The sequence below is a fragment of the Pristiophorus japonicus genome, chromosome 10, assembly GCF_044704955.1.
Source record: "Pristiophorus japonicus isolate sPriJap1 chromosome 10, sPriJap1.hap1, whole genome shotgun sequence".
NCBI lineage: Eukaryota > Metazoa > Chordata > Chondrichthyes > Pristiophoridae > Pristiophorus > Pristiophorus japonicus.
In genome coordinates this window covers 182,525,240-182,549,239 of record NC_091986.1, presented here as the reverse complement: position 1 = coordinate 182,549,239, position 24,000 = coordinate 182,525,240, and the positions used below count along the sequence as shown (strand labels likewise).

At 44.7% G+C, this 24,000-nt stretch overlaps 1 protein-coding gene across 1 annotated transcript in view; it reads right to left on the bottom strand.

The window, feature by feature from the left end:
• Nucleotides 1-24,000, bottom strand: part of LOC139275222 (NHL repeat-containing protein 3-like) — a 29,354-nt gene that overhangs the window by 3,652 nt on the left and 1,702 nt on the right. Inside the window, exons 2-5 of the mRNA XM_070892383.1 lie at nucleotides 16,798-16,950; nucleotides 15,564-15,714; nucleotides 9,165-9,365; nucleotides 1,610-1,701 (exon numbers count right to left, since the gene is read on the bottom strand). Of these exons, the coding sequence (XP_070748484.1) occupies nucleotides 1,610-1,701; nucleotides 9,165-9,365; nucleotides 15,564-15,714; nucleotides 16,798-16,950 (597 nt within the window). The remainder of the gene's footprint in view (nucleotides 1-1,609; nucleotides 1,702-9,164; nucleotides 9,366-15,563; nucleotides 15,715-16,797; nucleotides 16,951-24,000) is intronic.

Genomic DNA, 24,000 nt, shown 5'->3' with positions numbered 1-24,000 from the left:
ATTGCGCTAAATCCCAAATTTGCGATTTGTCAAGGTACGACGGGGAAATACTCAATGCTGGTGCAGAGTTGGGCTAATTGCCCGCTAACTACCCAGCAATTACGGACAAAATTTCATTACGAAAGAAACCAGCTTTCCGTTCTTTTGCCCCGCTGATTGTGAAAATAAATAAGAGTTTGCATCCAAGCCAGGGTGGTTTAGTCATAACTAAAATGCTTTAAGAAGTGCATTTTGTTAATTTATCAAAAGTTTTTTTCATTTTAGACAGGCTGTAATATAATTTGATATCTTGAATAAATACGATACAATTAATAAAATGAACCTCCTTTCTCCTCTGTTGCCTTAGTATAAAAGACGGCAGCCTGACGCCTGGCAAAGGCAGGTGCTTCAGCTCCCTTGTATAAGGGACCGTGTTCAATTGTTTAAGCCCTGAAAGGAGTTCCAGAGTCGGCCAGTAGACTCGAGTTCAGGCTGGGAACGTACTCATTTGGCAGGAGAGACTAAGGGACCGAAATTCCCCTGTTGTGCACCTCCCATTAGCGCCTTTAGGGGGCGCGAGAATGTTTTCGCCGGGGAGGGAGGCGCAACCGGCTCCTGTGAAATTGCGCGGGAGTTAGCAGAGGCGCGAAAACGGTAGCGCCGCACCCCCGCCGGTAGCGCCCCAGGCCATCGCGCATCAGGTGATGACATCATCGCCATGCGCAGCGACCCCTTTTCGTCCCGTGGCAGAAATTGGCCAGCGCCCCATGAGGCCGCCGTGGGCATGTTGAATGTGTTAGCTCTACATGGAGAGGCCATGTAGTGATGCGCCCTGGTAGCACCCCCGATCCCAGCCCAAAAGGAAGTGGAGCGCGTGACATAGCGCTCCACTTCCTGTGAGGGGCGGTAACCTGAAATTCGCTTCTGATGTGGGACTTCTGCGCCAGGCGCAGAAATATCCTGCCCTGGAGAGGTTACCGTCCCCAACTGGGACTATAGGGAATTTCGGTCCCTAAGTCTCAGCCTGGGTAAATCGAATCGAAAAAGACTTGGTCGCTGGAAGGTTACATCAATTGATTTATGACAAGAGAATCAAGTCTAGCACCACAGTGACAACAAGCAATAATCTGAACAGACACTCTTGTCTCTGAATATAACCACAGTGAACGAAGTGACAGACTTTTATGAACAGGATATTACCTCTAAACTGTTACTTTAATCCCCTTGAACAATTAATTAAAAGAATTAAAAGCCCGATGCTGGTTCGTGTCAAGAGGAAATTCGGTGCTTCCACTGATTGGAGCACCAGGCCCATGTGATCCCAGGTACGTTTCCACACACACTGTGCCGCTGGGATCCGTGGGCCATTACGCTGCCCTTGAGTACGCAGCGTCAGACAGCAAGTTCACGCAGGAGAGTCCCTATCAGGTAAGTACGTATTCGATTTGGATGCCGGCGGCGTACACCGTAAGAATGCCGCTGGCAGCAAAACCTGCCCCCATATCTTTTGCGCAGACCGAAATGCACTCAACAGTCATACTTATAAAATGGTCATATTTTCAATATATTTTTGATTTTAAAACTGCATCTTCAGTCACGTCATTTAACAATGATGCAGGCTGAGACTTACCCTCCCTACAGTATCTTCAGTTACACTGTGCGGAATGTAAAATTGAGAAGGTCCACTTCCCTTTTCTCCTTCCATCCAAGCTATCCCAAAGCCTACAACAGAGAAGAACACCAGCAAGAGGAGGATTTATTTTCTTTAGTTACTCACTTCCAGTAGAGTACAATCCAATTGGGTGAAAATGTTTATGGATGAATACAGCAGTAAACAGGCACCAGATTAAACTGATGTACATTATGTATAGATCCTATATATTAACCAGTATAAATGCCAAGCAGTTCTCAACAGACCATGCACCTGCTGTGTCTGAGAGGGCAGCAGGTTACATGTTCTTGGATTTCCGCCAATTCTGCCCTGCAGGGCGCAGCTATCGGGTAACAATTGCCTTCTGATGTCTCTCCCTCAGGTTTTTCCTTCCTGCAGAGAAGCACCTGACGCTCGCTTGACAACTCTTCACGGTATCAAAGCTGAGTTTTGCGACTCCTTAGAATGGGATGAAGGAGTGGGAGCAAAATTCTTGGGCTGCTGCAGGAAAGGAAAAACCTGTGCTGCAGTGTCCAAATGTGGTGCGACTACACACTTTAATGCAGCAGATTTAAAAATGAAAATTTCTACGTAAATTATTTTAGCTGCACCGATTGTGATTTTTTTTTTAAGTGTTCTCCTACAAAAAGTATTTGTGATTTCAAATTTTATGGTAGCTGTCTCATAAGGAGTCTTTACACCTTCAACTACATTTAAATCAACAACTGCAATCATTTCTAAGCTTTGGGGAAGTTAACTGGAAAATATTTGTTACCAAATTAAAACATGATCCCTCCCAACAAGCAATAGGCCTCGGGGTAGAAATTCGGTCGCGCCTCATTTGGGATGGTAACCCACACGGAGCGGTAATTTTAGTGCCTTGAAAAAGTTAGCACCCTCCGCCCAGAAATTTATCAGAATCAGTCGAGGAGCTGACGGGGGCGCCAAATCAGCCGTTGCACACTACAGCTGGGAGGACGATAATGAAAGTTTGGTCAATAAATATGGCGGACCCATTACGCATGCGCAGAACTCTGAGTCAGACTCCGGGAACAGCCGAGTGTTAAAGGCGCGGCAACTCAAGTTTGCGCATGCGCAGTTCCACAAGATCTTCAGAGCACGAAAATGGAGGAGCAAGGAGGATGTTAGCTATCTACCTGCTTCTCACCTACTACCCGTGATGCCTTGCTGGAGGCAGTGGAGAATCCCTGGAAGGCCCTCCAGCCTAGAGGAGAATGAATGCCAGCGCCTTGGGAGTTGACAAGGCTCTGGAGGGAGGTGGCTGAGCACGTTGTAGCCCGGAGCGTGATGCCTAAATCAGCGACCCAATGCCGCAATACATTCAGCGGCCTTACTACAGTCGTCAGGGTGAGTACCCTTTCCATTCACCTTCCAATGCCTTAAGAACATAAGAAATAGAAGCAGGAGTAGGCCTTTTGGCCCCTCGAGCCTGCTCCACCATTCAATAAGATCATGGCTGATCTGATTATGGGCTTAGCTCCACTTCACTGCCGGCTCTCCATAACTCTTTACTCTCTTATCAGTCAAAAATCTGGCAATCTCCGCCTTAAATATATTCAATGATCCAGCCTCCACAGCTCTCTGGGGCAGAGAATTCCACAGATTTACAACCCTCTGAGAGAAGAAACTCCTCCTCATCTCAGTTTTAAATGGGCGAGCCTTTATTCTTAAACTATGCCCCCTAGTTCTAGATTCCCCCATGAGTGGAAACATCCTCTCTGCATCTACCCTGTCGAGCCCCCTCTTTGGGCCCAAGTTTCCACACGATAAAAAACGGGCGCCCCTCCGAGCTGGGCGCCCATTTTTCGTGCCTAAAACGGCGCCGGAAAAAAAACTCGCGATTCTGGAGCGCCCTGCAGCTCCTTGTCTGTTTGGCGCGGCGCCCAGAGGGGCAGAGCCTACAGTCGCACCGATTTTGTAAGTGGGAGGGGGCGGGTACCATTTAAATTAGTTTTTTTTCCTGCCGGCAACGCTGCGCGTGCGCGTTGGAGCGTTCGCGCACGCGCAGTGTGAAGGAAACATTGGCACTCGGCCATTTTTGTAGTTCTTTGTAGCTGTTTAGTTTTTGAACATTTTTTAATAAAAGCACATTGCCATCAGCACTGAGAAGGCTGCAGGAAGCCTCAGAAAGTTGAGGCAGCCGTTTCCCGACGACCTCCCCCTTTTGCCGTCGGGAAATGGCTCCTCAATTTCTGAGGCTTCCTGCAGCCTTCTGTCTCCTTCCCTCCCTCCCTCCCGCCGTCTGGAACGGCTTCCTCCTCCCCCCCCCCTCGGCTGCGTTCGGTCGGTCGGCTGGGTCCCTCCCGCCCGCATGCCGTCAGGAACGGCTCCCCCCCCCCGCGTTCGGTCGCTCGCCCGCCGTCTGGAATGGCCCCCCCCCTGTGTTCGGTTGGTTGGGTCCCTCCCCGCCATCTGGAACGGCTTCCCTGCGTTCGGTCGGTTCCCTCCCTCCCTCCCGCCCGCCGTCTGGAACGGCTTCCTTCCCCCCCCCCCCCTGCGTTCGGTCGCTCGCCCGCCGTCTGGAACGGCTTCCTTCCCCCCCCCCCCCCGCGTTCGGTCGGTTCCCTCCCTCCCGCCTTTGGGAACGGCTGCCTCGTTTTGTGGGGCTTGCTGCAGCATTCTCCCTGGCTGAAGCACTTTCACACAGGTAGGAAGATGGTTTATTTAATCTTTTCTTTGCTTATACATTTTTATTCAGGTTGGATTTATTTGTATAATATTTGTATAAGTATAAATAAGGATTTATTGTAGAATTTAATGACTTCCCCCCCCCCCCCACCTCGTTTTGGACGCCTAATTTGTAACCTGCGCCTGATTTTTTAATGTGTAGAACAGGTTTTTTCAGTTCTACAAAAATCTTCACTTGCTCCATTCTACTTTAGTTTGGAGTACGTTTTCACTGTGGAAACTTTCAAATCAGGCGTCAGTGGCCGGACACGCCCCCTTTTGAAGAAAAAATTCTGTTCCAAAGTGGAACTGTTCTACCTGACTAGAACTGCAGAAATTTTTTTTTGGAGAATTGCGATTTCTAAGATAGTCCGTTCTCCACCAGTTGCTCCTCAAAATCAGGCGCAAATCATGTGGAAACTTGGGCCCATTATCTTATATGTTTCAATAAGCTCACCTCTCATTCTTCTAAACTCCAATGAGTATAGGCCCAACCAACTCAACCGTTCTTCATAAGTCAACCCCTTCATCTCAGGAATCAACCTAGTGAACCTTCTCTAAACTGCCTCCAATGCAAGTAAATATGGAGACCAAAACTGTACGCAATACTCTAGGTGTGGCCTCACCAATACCCTGTACAGTTGCAGCAGAACTTCTCTGCTTTTATACTCCATCCCCCTTACAATAAAGGCCAACATTCCATTTGCCTTCCTGATTACTTGCTGTACCTGCATACTAACTTTTTGTGTTTCATAAACAAGGACCCCCAGGGCCCTCTTACTGCAGCATTTTGTAATTTTTCTCCATTTAAATATTAATTTGCTTTTTTATTTTTTCTGCCAAAGTGGATAACCTCACACTTTCCCTTCATGTGAACCTCACTCTCTCAAAAAATGTAAAGACTTTGCACTGCCTATCCCTTCTCTATGTCTACCAGGCCATGCTCCTCATTGCTGAAGCCAGCCTGAGACCTCTCCATCGTCTCACCAGGCCATCCAAGCATCTCTCATCTTCAAGCTCTTTACTCAGCCCAAGTCCACCTACCAGCACCTTTCAACTCGTCATATTCAGTCCCAGTCCTGAGGCTCATACTTACTGGTAGTTGCTTGTGCCCCAGACCCACTGTTCACACATCCACTGTGCGATGCCACGCAGCATGAAATGCCGATATGTACACTTCACCATATTACTCGAGAGTACCCTGCTGCAGACACATGTGGCACACCAGTACCTACATCACCACTAACAACTTTTTTGCTTTTGTCATTACAGGTCAAACTCGCGCACAATCTGCACGAGTTGCATCATCGGGGAGAGGGCCAGCCCTACCTCCAGGACCTGACCGGCGAGGAGGAGCGAGTGTACTGCAGTCGTGGCAGTGGAGGGCATGGAGGCAGATCCCCCGCTCGACAGTGATGGTATGTGAATGAGATGGCCATTTTGTGTGAGTCCCCGTAGCCTTGAGGCCACATGCCTTGCAAGATGTAGCAACCAAAATTACAATGTCCCACTCCTTCTTGCCTTCCTGTCCCCTCTCCAGCTGATAACTGCACTTCTGTTGCTGTGTGCTTACAGATGATGAGCCAGAAGAGCGCCAACCTGCCCGTCAGCCTACATCTTCCGATGAAGGGGAAGATGAGGAGGAGGAGGTGGAGAGCAGTGTGCTGGGACAGGGCGAGACGTCCACAGTTGGATCGAGTGGGGAGAGCACCTCGATCGAAGAGGCCGTCTTTCCGGGGTTAGCTCAACCTGAGGCTCCTGGCCCCAGTGGCCTGCAGCAACGCCCAGCGCGAGAGGAAGCTCGGGGGGGCCAGCTCTCCAGAGGGTAAATTGGCCCATGAGTCCTGCTCACAGACAGGCAGATGAGCACCTGGACTTGAAGGCTATTTCCAGGGAGTTAATGTCGATGCACCACGAGCTCATCGGTGTATTGGTGAGGATCCCGCCGAGCGTCGATGTACTTGTGTTGAATGTGGCGGAGGCCACCTCAACCGTGGCATTTTCAGTTCGATACCCATTGAGCCCATCCTTGGTCAATTACAACGGATGCTTGATGCCCCAAGTGACCATGGCGACCAAGACATGATGACGCAGGCCATGGCTAATGTGGCAGTAGCCCTCAAGAGGTAGGCCGAGACCACGCAACACCTGCATTCTGCCATGTCATCAGTGTGTGCTGGCATCAATGCGCTGTTTGCTCTGATGCAGAGTCAAATTGATGTCACGCAAGCACTGACTGCTGCCATTGTGTCTGGGGTCCCATCAGTCCAATGAGGAGATAACAGTGCCGAAGTAGGCCAGCAATTTGCACTCCACCAGATTGCTCCAGATGTTGAGGCTCTGCCCCGGGGGAGTGGCAGGCCAACGGTCAAGATGGAACATGATGTCCCGGAGGACATGATTCGGCCTCCCGACACTGCCATTCCGCCTTTGCAACAGCCGCGGTCTGCACACCAGTCATTCCACACGGCTGCCTCAGGCGGAGCTGTCAGCAGCTGGACCTTCCAGGCCCAGAGCTGGTCACAGGTGGCGTGCTATGCTATCTGTCCTGTCTCCTTCAGACACACAGCAGCCCTCAAGCGACCTTGCTGCAGGCACTGATGACCCATTGAGGAGGAGCAGTAGGTGAGGGAGGGGGGGGTGAGGCAGAGGGGTGGGAAATACCTACGCAAGACCCACTGATGAAAGATGTGGCCATGGGCCCTATGTAGAAAAAGTGTAAATGTTATTCATCTGTTGTATTACTTGAAGGGGCGGGCGCCCCATTTTGCTTTCTTTGAGGGGGTGGGGTCTGTGTACATATGTTGTAAATGTTATTCATCTGTTGTATTATTTGAAGGGGCGTGTGCCCCATTGTGTTTTCTTTGAGGGGGGTGGGGGTTTTGGGGTTGATTGAAACATAGAAAATAGGTGCAGGAGTAGGCCATTCGGCCCTTCGAGCCTGCACCGCCATTCAATGAGTTCATGGCTGAACATGCAACTTCAGTACCCCATTCCTGCTTTCTCGCCATACCCCTTGATCCCCCTAGTAGTAAGGACTACATCCAACTCCTTTTTGAATATATTTAGTGAATTGGCCTCAACAACTTTCTGTGGTAGAGAATGCCACAGGTTCACCACTCTCTGGGTGAAGAAGTTTCTCCTCATCTCGGTCCTAAATGGCTTTCCCTTATCCTTAGACTGTGACCCCTGGTTCTGGACTTCCCCAACATTGGGAACATTCTTCCTGCATCTAACCTGTTTAAACCCATCAGAATTTTAAATGTTTCTATGAAATCCCCTCTCATTCTTAACTGCCTGCTGTGCCTGCATGCCAACCTTCAATGACAGATGTACCATGACACCCAGGTCTCGTTGCACCTCCTCTTTTCCTAATCTGTCACCATTCAGATAATAGTCTGTCTCTCTGTTTTTACCACCAAAGTGGATAACCTCACATTTATCCACATTATACTTCATCTGCCATGCTTTTGCCCACTCACCTAACCTATCCAAGTCACTCTGCAGCCTCATAGCATCCTCCTCGCAGCTTACACTGTCACCCAACTTAGTGTCATCCGCAAATTTGGAGATACTACATTTAATCCCCTCGTCTAAATCATTGAGGGATGTGTTTGCAATAAAATGTAACATTGAACATTTTCTTCAGCCTCTGGTGTATAACTGTTGACTTGTAATGGAGAGGTGGCGTTATCGTGCCACAATACACGCTCATTATGAGCTGCATCCCTTAGCTCACTCCATTTAAGCGAAGCATTCCCTTATGAGCCGCCGCCGAATAGCCCTGCCATCGTCAACATTGGCACGCTGCCTCCTCCGTGGATGATGCTGGTCCTCATCGTGTTGCTGTTCATTCAGGGCAGTGGCATGCTCCTGGTCCTCCTCCTCCTCCTGAGGTGGCCCTGTGATCCCTGTTGGCAAGGCTTGGGCCCTCATGATGGCCAGGTTGTGCAGCATGCAGTACACCACAATGAATAGTGAGACCTGTTGAGGGGAATATTGAAGACTGCCTCCAGAGCGGTCCAGGCATCGGAATCGCTGCTTCAAACATCCCTATTGTCTGCTCTATGATGTTGTGGGTGGCGGGATGGCTCTTATTATAGCATTCCTCCGGCTCTGTGGTGGGGTTGCGGAGCGGGGTCATTAACTAGGTGGACAGGCCGTATCTCCTCTTGTGCCCGAGCAGCCAGCCTCGGTTTATGCTCCCATTAACACCTCCTCTGGCCACTAACTGAGGCATTACTCAACTGAAAATCCAGCCCTAGAATTTTGATAGCGCCACATCCATTTTCAAATGCCAAACGGGTGCCTAAGAATTCAACATGGCGGGTGAGGGGCACGTATGCATTTCATGCCAGAAATGCATGGCCTGCCATTTTGGTAAAGGCAGAAAAAGAGGTGTCCAGAGCTTGCACATGAAACAGGCGTTAGGCTCTTTACATGTGCAAATAGGGAGCTAACACCTTTTGGAGGACCCCCTTTGCAAAATTGGGCTGTCCTGAATGCAGCCTGTGGTGGGTCGACTACGTTCAGGAAAATGTGGTCTACATGCGGCCTAACCAGCGATTCTAACAGAGACCACTGCAGGCCACCACCAAAAAGGTAAGTTTAAAAAAAAATACTGAATAGAATGTGGAGCTGGAAGGAACAGGAGAAATCTTAAGGCAGTTAATTCCCAGCCTGACTTACTGCTTTGAGATGAGGAGCGGAGAAAACGGGAAAGAAAGTAAATCTTTTTTTCAAGCCCTCCCCATCCCGAGTTACTTACAATATGATAAATTCAAACCAAAATAGAAATAGTAATGAAACACTGATTGAAGTTAACAATTTAAACAAATACATTTACCTTGTGCCAGTTTCATTAGCCTGTTATTTAAGCCTCCATCGCCATCCACAATGTACATTTCTTCCTTGCGGGAAATAAACACTTCTGCTGGTTGATCAAACTGCAATGGGTATATGTCAGAGCCAGGAGTCCCAGGTGTCCCCAGAGTTTGAAGAAGTTTTCCAGATGGAGTGTACTGTTTGACTGTGTGCCCATACTTTCCTAGAACAAAATGAAAGAACTTGCATTTATAAAGTGCCTCTCACATCCTCAGGTTGGCTCCCGAAGTGTTTCATAGCCAATTAATTACCTTTGCAGTGCAGTCACTGTGATTTTGTAGGTAAAGGTGGCATATTCTCCCCCCTCCCCCATTGCAGTATCATCCTAAAATCTGACCAGTTTGCATCGAATTTCTGAATGCAGGTCTTAATGTAGATCAGAAACAGTAGATTTGAGGGCTAACACCTCTGCACTCCACTCCATAAGCTTCCCAGCTGGAATTCACTTTTCTAACTAGTAACTGTTGCCAATTTCTTATCCACCTCTTAAGTTTTATCTAGGATACTCACCAGCCTAAGTTGGTGTAGTAGTCTTTCAATGTGCGACCTTAATCAAAAGCTTTATCGAAGTCAGGTATAGTATCTTTGGACTTTTCAACATCCATTTAGAAATCTACTTACTCAGGGAGGTTGGCCAGGCAGGACTAAACTGAAACCATGGCCCAGAAATTGCGGTCGGAGGCTTCCTGTGGGCGGATGCCTCGAACCAAATTTTTTTTTGTGGAAGTACCTGATGGTCCCGGAGGAACGCTGACTTGTGGTCCGAGGCCACCATTCGCAGTCCAGCATATGGGCCCACGCATCCCGGGAATGTAAGCGCAACCTGGGATCACGTTGGCCGGGACCACCAATGAACATGGAGCATTCTCATTGATAATAATGGTGAGTTCCATTTGTACAAGCTCCCATTGCTATCAATAAGAATACCCCCAAAAACACAGAAACACAACGCAATAAATTTAAAAAATACCTCACTTATTTAAAATTAATTGAAATTGAATGTTTTAGACAAGAATTTTTTTTTTTTAATTTAAAAAAAAATATGGTTTAATAGGGGTAAAAATAAACTCACCTTAATGGACAAGGTTTTTAATATAGAAATGAGTGCTAAAATTAAATGTTTCTATCTTTTAACAAAATGTTGACAGTTAGCAAGCGCTGGTTCTCGGCACATGCGCATCACACGCCGAGAACAGACACTTGCGAGGCCTGTTCAGGTGCGTGCGCACATCGTACTCGCCCAGAGAGGCCCCATGTGATAGTAAAGGTAAACATTTTTAAATGTTTATAAAATAGTGGGAGACATCAATGGATATAGGTTCTTGCTCCACTATATATCCAAAATAGCTGCCAAAACATTCACTGAAATAAACCATGGACTCTCCAAGTCAAACTATAATCCTTTTTTCATCATCTCCTGTCTTGGTTTTGATAAGGTGGGACAGGTATATTCTAGAATGCAGACAATGAACTTGATTTTAAAGACCACTCCCTTGAAAAAAAAAATAGTAATTTATTTGAACTTGCACTCAGAGGGTTGTTAACCTGTGGAATTCCCTACCGCAGAGAGTTGTTGATACCAGTTCATTGGATATAGTCAACAGGGAGTTAGATATGGCCCTTAGGGCTAAAGGGATCAAGGGGTATGGAGAGAAAGCAGGAAAGGGGTATTGAGGTGAATGATCAACCATGATCTTTTGCGGTCATCCCCCTACAAAACAGATACACCGCTTTGGGTACTGTTGAGGGGGATGACTCACCAGGGGAGGGCAGCAGCAGCCAACTTCATGGCACCGTGGGTGGCTCTGCTGCACAGGAGGGCAGGAAAAAGAGTGGGAGAGCTATAGTGATAAGGGATTCAATTGTAAGGGGAAGAGACAGACGTTTCTGCGGCTGCAACCGAGACTCCAGGATGGTATGTTGCCTCCCTGGTGCAAGGGTCAAGGATGTCTCGGAGCGGGTACAGGGCATTCTGAAAAGGGAGGGTGAACAGCCAGTTGTCGTGATGCATATAGGTACCAACAATATAGATAAAAAATGGGATGAGGCCCTACAAGATGAATTTAGTGAGCTAGGAGCTAAATTAAAAAGTAGGACCTCAAAAGTAGTAATCTCAGGATTTCTACCAGTGCCACGTGCTAGTCAGAATAGGAATCGCAGGATAGCTCAGATGAATACGTGGTTTGAGGAGTGGTTCAGCAGGGAGGGATTCAAATGCCTGGGACATTGGAACCAGTTCTGGGGAAGGTGGGACCAGTACAAACCGGATGGTCTGCACCTGGGCAGGACCAGAACCAATGTCCTCGGGGGAGTGTTTGCTAGTTGGGGAGGAGTTAAACTAATATGACAGGGGGATGGGAACCTATGAAGGGAGATAGAGGGAAGTAGAATGGGGGCAGAAGCAAAAGATAGAAAGAAGAAAAGTAAAAGTGGAGGGCAGAGAAACCTAAGGCAAAAAGCAAAAAGGGCCACATTACACCAAAATTCTAAAGGGGCAAAGTGTGTTATAAAGATATGCCTGAAGGCTCTGTGCCTCAATGCGAGTAGTATTCGGAATAAGGTGGACGAATTAACTGCGCAGATAGCAGTTAACGGATATGATGTAATTGGCATCACGGAGACATGGCTCCAGGGTGACCAAGGCTGGGAACTCAACATCCAGGGGTATTCAACATTCAGGAAGGCTAGACAGAAAGGAAAAGGAGGCGGGGTGGCATTGCTGGTTAAAGAGGAAATTAATGCAATAGTAAGAAAGGACATTAGCTTGGATGATGTGGAATCGGTATGGGTGGAGCTGCGGAATACCAAGGAGCAGAAAACACGAGTGGGAGTTGTGTACAGACCACCAAACAGTAGTAGTAAAGTTGGGGACAGCATCAAACAAGAAATAAGGGATGCATGCAATAAAGGTTCAGCAGTTATCATGGGTGACTTTAATCTACATATTGATTGGGCTAATCAAACTGGTAGCAATGCGGTGGAGGAGGATTTCCTGGAGTGTATTAGGGATGGTTTCCTAGACCAATATGTCGAGGAACCAACCAGGGAGCTGGCCATCCAGACTGGGTGATGTGTAATGAGAAAGGACTAATTAGCAATCTTGTTGTGCGAGACCCCCTTGGGGAAGAGTGACCATAACATGGTAGAATTCTTTATTAAGATGGAGAGTGACACAGATAATTCAGAAACTAGGGTCCTGAACTTAAGGAAAGGTAACTTCGATGGTTTGAGGCGTGAATTGGCTAGAATAGACTGGCAAATGTTACTTAAAGGGTTGATGGTGGATCGGCAACGGCAAACATTTAAAGATCACATGGATGAACTTCAGCAATTGAACATCCCTGTCTGGAGTAAAAATAAAATGGGGAAGGTGGCTCAACCATGACTGTCAAGGGAAATTAAGGATAGTGTTAAATCCAAGGAATAGGCATATAAATTGGCCAGAAAAAGCAGCAAACCTGAGGACTCGGAGAAATTTAGAATTCAGCAGAGGAGGACAAAGGGTTTAATTAAGAGGGGGAAAATAGACTACAAGAAGAAGCTTGCCGGGAACATAAAAACTGACTGCAAAAGCTTCTATAGATATGTGAAGAGAAAAAGATTAGTGAAGACAAACGTAGGTCCCTTGCAGTCGGATTCAGATGAATTTATAATGGGGAACAAAGAAATGGCAGACTGTTGTAGGAGGTAGGCACCTTTAGAATATACCAGAATACTAGGCATTAGGCACCTGCTAGATATATCTAAACGCATATAAGTTTAAAGTGGCCACACATAAAATGGCTGCCCAGGCATGATGGGAAATCAGGTAGTCAAGCTGTGAACTGTTGAATGTTCAATGACCGAGCAATAACCCTGTGAGGCCCACTATAGGAATGCCTTGGATGCAGGATAAGAATAATGAGGAGAGAACCCATCTCCCGTATTCAAGGCCATAAACCAATTAATTCCCCAGGAAGAAAGAGATAAGAGAACCCATCTCCTGTAAACAAGGTTATAAACTAATTATTTCTCCAAGAAGAAAGAACTAGTGAGAGAACCTATATCAATCAGCCCAAGCTGACAAGAGACGAACACATGGTTCCTGAGACATAAGGGGAATTCTATTGGGTTAAAAGAACCTATATGTAATCTATAATCGTTGTGATTGGCTTGTGTCCAGCCGTGATGGGCTGTGTAACTGTAGTAAACTGTTTGTAACTGTTGTGAAACATATAAAAGTGAATGTAACCCTTTGTTCTGTGGAGAGAAGCCTGGACTCAGTCTTGTGATTTCCTCCCCGCTAAGCGTATAAAGGCCGCATCAGCATTGGAACCGACTCTGAGTGTTGAGTGATTCTTCTGAGAAAACACTAACGCTAACACAGACCAATTGAACAAATAGTTTGATTCTGTCTTCACGAAGGAAGACACAAATAATCTTCCAAAAGTACTAGGGGACCGAGTGTCTAGTGAGAAGGAGGAACTGAAGGTTATCCTTATTAGGTGGGAAATTGTGTTAGGGAAATTGATGGGATTGAAGGCCGATAAATCCCCAGGGCCTGATAGTCTGCATTCCAGAGTACTTAAGGAAGTGGTCCTAGAAATAGTGGATGCATTTTCCAACAATCTATCGACTCGAGATCAGTTCCTATGGACTGGAGGGTTGCTAATGTAACACCACTTTTTAAAAAGGGAGGGAGAGAGAAAGCGGGTAATTATAGACCGGTTAGCCTGACATCAGTGGTGGGGAAAATGTTGGAATCAATTATTAAGGATGAAATAGCAGCGCATTTGGAAAGCAGTGACAGGATCGGTCCAAGTCAGCATGGATTTATGAAGGGGAAATTATGCTTAACAAATCTTCTGGAATTTTTTGAGGATGTAACTAGTAGAGTAGACAAGGGAGAACCAGTGTATGTGGTATATTTCGACTTTCAAAAGGCTTTTGACAAGGTCCCACACAAGAGATTGGTGTGCAAAATCAAAGCACATGCTATTGGGGGTAATATACTAACGTGGATAGAGAACTGATTGGCAGTCAGGAAGCAGAGAGTCGGGATAAACGGGTCCTTTTCAGAATGGCAGGCAGCGACTAGTGGAGTGCCGCAGGGCTCAGTGCTGGGACCCCAGCTCTTTACAATATACATTAATGGTTTGGATGAAGGAATTGAGTGTAATATCTCCAAGTTTGCAGATGACACTAAATTGGGTCGTAGTGTGAGCTGTGAAGAGGCGCTAAGAGGCTGCAGGGTGACTTGGACAGGTTAGGTGAATGGGTAAATGCATGGCAGATGCAGTATAATGTGGATAAATGTGAGGTTATCCACTTTGGGGGCAAAAACACAAAGACAGAATATTATCTGAATGGTGGCAGATTAGGAAAAGGGGAGGTGCAACGAGACCTGGGTATCATGGCTCATCAGTCATTGAAAGTTGGCATGCAGGTACAGCAGGCGGTAAAGAAGGCAAATGGTATGTTGGCCTTCATAGCTAGGGGATTTGAGTGTAGGAGCAGGGAGGTCTTATTGCAGTTGTACAGGGCCTTGGTGAGGCCTCACCTGGAATATTGTGTTCAATTTTGATCTCCTAATCTGAGGAAGAACGTTCTTGCTATTGAGGGAGTGCAGCGAAGGTTCACCAGACTGATTCCCGGGATGGCCGGACTGACATATGAGGAGAGACTGGATCAACTGGGCCTTTATACATTGGAGTTTAGAAGGATGAGAGGGGATCTCATATAAACATAGAAGATTCTGACGGGACGGGACAGGTTAGATGCAGATAGATTGTTCCCAATGTTGGGGAATTCCAGAACCAGGGGACACAGTCTTAGGCTAAGGGGTAGGCCATTTAGGACTGAGATGAGGAGAAACTTCTTCACTCAGAGAGTTGTTAACCTGTGGAATTCCCTGCCGCAGAGAGTCGTTGATGCCAGTTAATTGGATATATTCATGGCCCTTACGGCTGAGGGGATCAAGGGGTATGGAGAGAAAGCAGGAAAGTGGTACTGAGGGAATGATCAGTCGTGATCTTATCGAATGGTGGTGCAGGTTTGAAGGGCCGAATGGCCGACTCCTGCACCTATTTTCTATGTTTCTATGAGACCATCTGTCCTTAAGTCCCATGTTTGGCACAGTAGTCTATTGGTTATGACACAGAACTAACAACCAGATGTCCTGAGTTCAAATCCCACTGTGACGAGTTGTGAAATTGAATGGGCTAGAAAAATAACCAGCACCATATAAATTATATTACATATGATGTGTACCTACCCCTAGAATGAATAAGTAAAATTATTACAAATAAGTGCAGGAAAAAAAATCATATAAATTTTAGATTTACAAAGTCTGAAGCTGTAAATTCCACTATACCATTCGTACCATTTCCAACATCCGTCACCCACACAGATGGCGCAGGTGATGAGTTAGTTGCAAATATCCCATGTGGCATCTCAAGTGATGTGGTATTCCACACTTGGAGGAAGTATCCATGCTCTGTAAACATCAAAACCTTTGGCACAGATTCTCCTCTCTGGAAGGTTTAAGAAAATGACATTTTTTTGAAATTGTGAAAGACTTTAAAAACCATTAAACCATGTAATACACTGAATATATTGAGCTGCTACATATACCTGTAGTACCATTAAAAAAATTCTTCTGAATGTTGTCTTCACTTTATTTTCTAGCAGTTAACATTAGGTCCAATAGTGCCTGTATTAGTCAAGACTTGGAATAGGTTGTTCCAAGTGAAGAATTTTCACAATTATAGAACCAAAAGTATAACTTCCATTTTCTGGTAATATGGCACCTACTTCTTCAAAAGAAGTTAGAGCATAGGAAGAGAAAAGACCATCCTGCCCATCCAAGTTCATCCCTCAGTTATGATTTTCTGTTATGGCATCTCATTGTATGTTTAATAAGACCAATGTTTACCTCTCCATTAACATGCTTAGTAGATTGTTCGAAACATTTATTGCTATTGAGTAAAGATGTTTCTACTTTTTGCTGATTTCCATTAAGGAGCATGCTTAGAAACACAACATATTTGTATTTGTTAAGTTCTTTTGGTTTAGTGCAGCAATATGTTGTATTATCTCACTAGAGGTGCAACACAATTGCGAGGTGCATCCCCACAGGGAGAGAGGAGGGTGTCCCTGTTCCTGCTCATCACTAGCATTTTAATCATGTGGCAGAGGTCTGGACTCAAGCCACCAGCCCACCTTCCTAGTCAGAAAGCAGCAAAGCAGGAGAAATTAGAATCATAGAATAGTACATAGTACAGCACAGCACAGAGGCCATTTGGCCCATCGAGTATGTGCTGGCTCTTTCGAAGAACAATCCAGTTGGCCTCACTCCCTTGCTCTTCCACCATATCCCTGCAATTTGTTTTTCTTCAAGTATTTATCCAATTCCCCTTTGAAGTCTACTATTGAATCTATATCCACCACCCTATCAGGCAGTGCATTCCAAATCCTAACCACTCGTCGCACAAGAGTTTTTTCTCATGTCGCTTCTGGGTTTTTCTGCCAATCACCTTAAATCATTTAAATAAAATGCGAGGATAATATTAAACAATTATAACGTTAGTGTGTTCAAGTGCAAAGATGTGACTCACCTGTGCCACATAAACGATATCTGCCACTGGATCGACTGCAACACCAAACACTTGACCCGTGAAATATTTTGGAAACTTAGGCCATCCAGTATCCAGTTTGTAGAGACTTCTCTCAGCCAGTCTAGATGACTCCAAATAAGATAAAGATGATGCCTGATGGATACAGGCATGAAAGACAATTTTAAACACTTCCCCCAAATATCTGGTCCACCTTCTACAAAGTTTTGTCAAATGGTTATGGTTTAATACCAAGTAAAAATTACAATACAGGAAACTGTGCTTCAGTTTTACGTTTTCTATTCAGTGAACGGAAAACAACATTTCCATTACATCATTGTTGGGAAGAAAAGGCCTCCCCTCAACACACTACTGCTACATGTATAAACCCCTGGATAGCTTTCAGCGAGTTGACCACTATGGTACTGTCGTACAGTTCTAAATACAATTTTGTGAAAAATATTAATGAAGAGCAAGTGGATGACCATCAGTCTCTTCTGTATGGTTGTTAATAAGAAAGACTTGCATTTATCTAGCGCCTTTCATGACCACTGGACGTCTCAAAGCGCTTTACAGCCAATAAAGTACTTTTGGACTGTAGTAATGTAGGAAATGTGGCAACCAATTTGCACACAGTATCTCCCACAAACCGCAATGTGATAATGACCAGATAATCTGTTTTTGTTATGTTGATTGAGGGATAAATATTGGCCAGGACACTGGGGATAACTCCCCTGCTCTTCTTTGAAATAGTCCCGTGGGATATTTTACATCCACCTGGGAGGGCAGACGGGGCCAGGGTTTAACGTCACATCTGAAAGACGAAAGACGTTAAGAATAACTCTTCACACAATTGGAATGTAAAAGGAAAGTGATTAGGACAATACTTGCTCTAAATTTGTGCTAATGATCTTGTATTGCTTTGATGTTTGAAATGTGATTTCTTTGACAAAGAGCCTGGCATCAGAACGCACCGAAGCTGCTCCCCTACCTCAGTGAGTAAAATGGGGAGGAGGGAGAATTCAGCCAGGGTTCTTGCTCTTGATCGTTGCTCAGCAACCCCTGCTTGAAAGTGTATATGTGTGGCTGCTAGGACTCCTATGATCAAAAAGCCTGCTGACACTAGTTATCTAGGATCAGAGATGAAGAATGGTCATTTGGACTGGGTATTAGAGAGTTTCTGTTACCATTGGGACTATTCCCCAACACAAGTACTTTCAGAAGATGGGAACAAACTGAGAAGAAAAAAAAACTCTTTCCACCATTCATAAAGCATGTTGGGTCTGAGGCCTAGTCTGGGATTTAGGAACAACCTAACATCCAACTTTAAGACAGAAACAGAAAATGCTGAAATATACAGGTAATCAATCAATATGTGAAATGAGAAAAGGAAGTTAAAGTTGAAACTGAGCCAAAGGAGGAGACATTAGGACAGGTGATCAAAGAGGTAGGTTTAAAGGAGCATTTTAAAGGAGGAGAGGTAGAGAAGTGTCGAGGGTTTAGGGAGGGAATTCCAGAGTTTCAGTCCTAGATGGCTGAAGGCATGGCCGCCAATGGTGGGGCAAAGGGAATTGGGGGATGCACAAGAGGCCAGGGTTGGAGGAACGCAAAGTTCTCAGGAGGGTTGTAAGGCTGGAACAGGTTACAGAGATTGAGATGGGCAAAGCCATGTAGAGATTTGAACATGAGGATGAGAATTTTAAATTTGAGGTGTTGGTAGATTGGGAACCAATGTCGATCAGTGAGTATAGGGGTAAGGGATGGACAGAACTTGGTACGGGTTAGGATACAGGCAGAAGAGTTTTCAATGAGCTTACGTTCATAGAGGGTGAAAGATGGGAGGCCGACCAGGAGAGCATTGCAATAGTAGAGTCTGGATTTATAAGACATGAGTGTTGTATGTCCTGAAGAGCTTCACAGTCAGTGAAGTACTTTTGAAGTTCAGTTACTGCTGTAACTGAGGGAAATGGGGCAGCCAATTTGCACACAGCAGTGTCCCACAAACACCAATACGATAAATGACCAGATAATGTTTTTGGTGTTGTTGGTTGAGGGATCATTGTTGGCCAGGACACCTGGAGAAACTCCTCTGCTCTTCTTCAAAAAGTGTCATGGATCTTTTATCTAAGAGACAGACAAGACGACAGTTTATGCCTCATATGAAAGACAACAGCTCCGACAATGCAGTGGTGCACTGAAGTGTCAGCCTAAATTACGTGCTCAAGTCTCTGCAGTGACGCTTGAGCACATAAGCTTCTGTTGAGTTTTTCTGCACATTTAAAATGATTGCCTTTGTTTGTTTACACTTTATTCTTAAGTATGATAAAAGTATGAATTTGCCACATGAAGTGTGTCAGATGGGTAAACTGCCACAGTTTTTATACTTATAGGTAAATATATATGGAATATTCCCATGAATTTCACCAAAAAGCCCATTATTCCTTCAGGGAACATTTTGTAACATTTATTCTAAACATTAGTAAAAAATGATGCAGGAATTGAATTCATTCTTGGAAATCAGATCTTTAACATTATTTTCAGTGATTGCTTTGTGCTCAAGTTGAATAGTATTGATGCTAGGAAATAGAATACTTTTGTATTTTGGACACCAAACTTGCATTTGCATTAAGGTGACCATATATCCCCATTTTCCAGAGACAGCCCCTGGATGAGGTACTGCGCCCCTGGGCAAGCAATGTCCTTGGAAGAGTCCCTGATTCACAAAACTCGTCCCTGAAGTATACCCCTGGGTGTACTTCCCTAAGCTGTCAGATTGCAGCTCTAAGACTAAATGAAACAAGAACTTGTACAATGGCTAGAGTGGCTCTTTGCGCATGTGCGACTGGGCGATCTTTCTGCGCATGTGCCAATTGTGGTTTCTGAGTTTCCGGCCAGGCTCATGCTGCTGGCTTGTCAACACCAGAAGTGCCTGGGAGCACAGCAATGGGAGTGGGTGAGGGAGAAAGAAAGGACTTGGATTTATATAGCGCCTTTCACAACCACCAGACGTCTCAAAGCACTTTATAGCCAATGAAGTACTTTTGGAATGTAGTCACTTTTGCAATGTAGAAAACGTGGCAGCCTATTTGCTCACAAGCAAGCTCCCACAAACAGCAATGTGATAATGACCAGATAATGTTTTTTTGTAATGTTGAGGGCTAAATTTTGTTATGTTGAGGGATAAATATTGTTCAGGACACTGGGGATAACTCCCTTGCTCTTTTTCGAAAATAGTGCCATGGGAGCTTTTACATCCACTTGAGAGTGCAGACGGAGCCTCGGTTTAACGTCTTATCTGAAAGACGGCAGCTCCGACAGTGCAGCGCTCCCTCAGCACTGCACAGAGGTGTCAGCCTAGATTTTTGTGCTCAAGTCCCTGGAGTGGGACTTGAACCCACAACCTTCTGACTCAGAGCGAGAGTGCTACCCACTGAGCCACGGCTGACACTAAAAGGAGGATGCGGTAGAGGGAGTCAGCGTGACCTCAGTCACTGGGGTGGGTGGGGGGCGGGGAAACGGGGATGTGGAGGGCAGAGTAAGGTATCTGAGTGCGCTTCAATAGTGTGATGTCACATCCACAGTAACTTTATGCACATTTGTTTTGCATTTATAGTGTATGTATGCAACTGTTGAAATATAGGCTGCTAAAACTTTTCGCCTCATTACCTAAGAAATAGGACATAAGAAATATGAGTAGGAGTAGGCCACCTGGCCCCTCAAGCCTGCTCCACCATTCAGTAAGATCATGCCTGATCTGATACTTGGCTTCAACTCCACTTCCCTGCCCTCTTCCCATAACTCTCGACTCCCTTATCCTTCAAAAATCTATCTCCACCGTACAATTATTCAATGATCTAGCCTCCACAGCTCTCTGAGGTAGAGAATTCCAAAGATTCACGACCCTCGAAGAAATTCTTCCTCATTTCCTTTTTAAATGGGCGACCCCTTATTTTGAGACTATGCCCCCTAGTTTTAGATTCCCCCACGAGAGGAAAAATCCTCTCTGCATCCAACCCGTCAAGCCCCCTCAGAAACTTATGTTTCAATAAGATCACCTCTCATTCTTCTAAACTCCAATGAGTATAGGCCCAACCTGCTCAACCATTCTTCATATGACAACCCCTTCATCACAGGAATCAACCTCGTGAACCTTCTCTGAACTGCCTCTCCAATGCAAGTCTATCCCTCCTTAAATAAGGAGACCAATGCTGTATGCAGTACTCCAGGTGTGGTCTCACCAACGCCCTGTACAGTTGCAGCAGGACTTCCCTACTTTTATACTCCATGCCCCTTGCAATAAAGGCCAACATTCCATTTGCTTTCCTAATTACTTGCTGTACCTGCATGCTAATCTTGTGAGTTTCATGTACAAGGCCCTCCAGATCCCTCTGTACTGCAGCATTTTGTAGTCTCTCTCCATTTAAATAATAATTTGCTTTTTTATTTTTCCTACCAAAGTGGATAACCTTACAGTTTCCCACATTATACTCCACCTGCCAAATTTTTGCCCACTCACTTGCCTATCTATATCCTGTTGCAAATTATTTGCATCTTCCTCACAACTTGCTTTCCCACCTATCTTTGTATCATCAGCAAATTTGGCTATATTACATTCAGTCCCTTCATCCAAGTCATCAATATAGATTGTAAATAGTTAAGGCCCAGCACTGATCCCTGTGGTACTCCATTAGTTACAGTTTGCCAACCTGGAAAATTACCCATTTATCCCGACTCTCTGTTTTCGGTTGGTTAGCCAATCCTCTATCCATGCTAATATATAACCCCCAACCCCATGAGCTCTTATCTTGTGCAGTAATCTTTTATGTGGCACCTTATCGTATGCCTTCTGGAAATTCAAATACCGTACGTGACATCTACTGGTTCCCCTTCATCCACCCTACTCGTTACATCCTCAAAGAACTACGCTGCGCAACCTACATTTTCCGTCCTGGCCGTTTTGCTGTGCTCGCACCTTGTGTGTTCCCGGATTCGGTTTAGAAAATATGGTCACCCGAATTCATATTGTGCCTTTAATAGAGAAAAAAGATCGAAAAAGGTGCTTCTACCTGCTATTAGCATCAAACACTCCTACATTTGGTAATCATACCAAGTTAGATACAGAACAAAAACTTTTCTGCTCTATCCCAACCTCAAAAGAGCCCTTACTGCACACCTCGCATTCCAATTTCCATATCAGCTATCTTTACAGCCTTTTTTTCAATGAAGCTGCCATTATATCTCAAATTAGAGATCATTTTGTGCTGAACACCAATTAAGAATCATATTGAGACTATCCAAATTAATTTCATATAGGATGCTTACAGCCAGCAGACAGAAGAACTTTCACAAAACCACAGAATATTGTAGTTGATAGCACAGAATGAGCAATTTTGTCTGCCATGTCTAGGCCAGCTCTTTGCAAGAGCAATCCAAAACTAATCCCATTGGCTTGCTCTCTCCCCATAGACTTGCACATTCCAGTGCTTCATATATTTCGTCAATTTCCTTTAAAATATGTAATTGACTCCAACTCATCCACTCCCATTGGCAAAGCACTCCAACAGCCCAGTATAAATGCTATTCTCCTAACCTCTCTCTTCACTCTCTTAGTGATAATTTTAAATTGATAACCCCTTATCAGAGGGGATTGCCTTTCACTACTCAGTAACAAAATAATATATTTTTTTAAAGCTCTATTAAATCTCCTTTTAGCCTTCTCTATTCTAGTGGAAATAGTCCTGGTATCTCAATCCTTTCCAAACATCATCCTGATGAATTTATGCTGGACGCTTTCTATAGCTTTCATACCCTTTCTACAATGGGACGCGCTAAACTGCAAACATTACTCCAACTGTGACATAACCAATATTTTGCATATTTAATTACTTCTCTACTGTACTCAATTCCCTTATTTATAAAAACCCAAAATTATATTGGCCTTTTTTCTGACTTTATCAAACTGCACTCACGCTTTCAGCATATTATGCATTTGAACCCATGATCTCTGTATTCATCCATGCCCTTCAGAGTCTTTCGATTGATGTATACTCCTATTCCTTGTTTTCCTTCCCAAAATGTATTACTTCACACTTATTCACATTAAATTGCATCTGACATCTGTCTGCCAATTCTGCTAATCTGTCTATGTCTTCCTAAAATATTTTGCAGTACTCCTCACTGTTTGCTAAACCTCCTACTTTTGTGTCATCAGCAAGTTTGAGAATGTGACCACTATACCCAAGTCCAAATCGTCTATATATGTTGAGAACACCTGGGCTCCACCACTTCCAACCCATATCCATTCCAAACATTAATTTATCCCAACTCCTTGTTATCTGTGCATTATCCAGCAGTCTATCCATGCTGTTACATTTCCTCTTATATCATACTTATTTTTTCTAAGCCTCTTTAGACACCTTACAAACACCTTCTAAAAATATATATATACAATACATCTACTGCATTCCCTGTATCTAACCAATTGTTCATGTCTTCAAAAAACTCAAACATGATTTGCCTTCAGCAAACCTGTGTTGGCTTTCTTGTGCTGTTCCTGGAAATCTAACTTGGCCAACTTTCCTCCTCATCCTGTGTAAAGACAGATATCAAGTAACTAATACATTTATTTCTCCAGATATTAGTTTTCTACTTTTCGAATATGAACATAAGGAAGTCCAGAGACCATGGATCACTGACTTCCCTCCTGCACCACATGTTGGTCCTCAGTTTTAAAGAATATCAAGTTCCTTCCTCTTTCTCCCCAGAAAATAACAGCAATTCTACTAACATCTCGATAGTTGTCAACCATCACTCTGAGGATATTAATCCAGCTCCTTTTTAAAGCTGTCTCTGGGTATCTGTTTCATATGCTCATCCTCCTGTAGCAGAATGTTTTTTCCCCCTTACTTAATGGTTATGAATCTTGTATTTGTGTCTTCGCGTCCTGTGTTCATTGTCCAAAATATTTCAACTTTTCATAGGTTGAAAGATATGTTCGATGAATGCTTTCACGATTTACCACATATGTATTTGAAAAGTTCTTTATTGTTACTTGAGAGAACATTCACAAAACTATAAAAGCTTGCATTATCTTGTCACCTGTTTTTGCTCCTGTTTATAAATTAAGAGGGTAGCAGTGTACTTTCAAGGTACAGGTAGTGAGAATTCAGGAGATGAGAACAGCCTTTCTGCATTATTTATGTAATA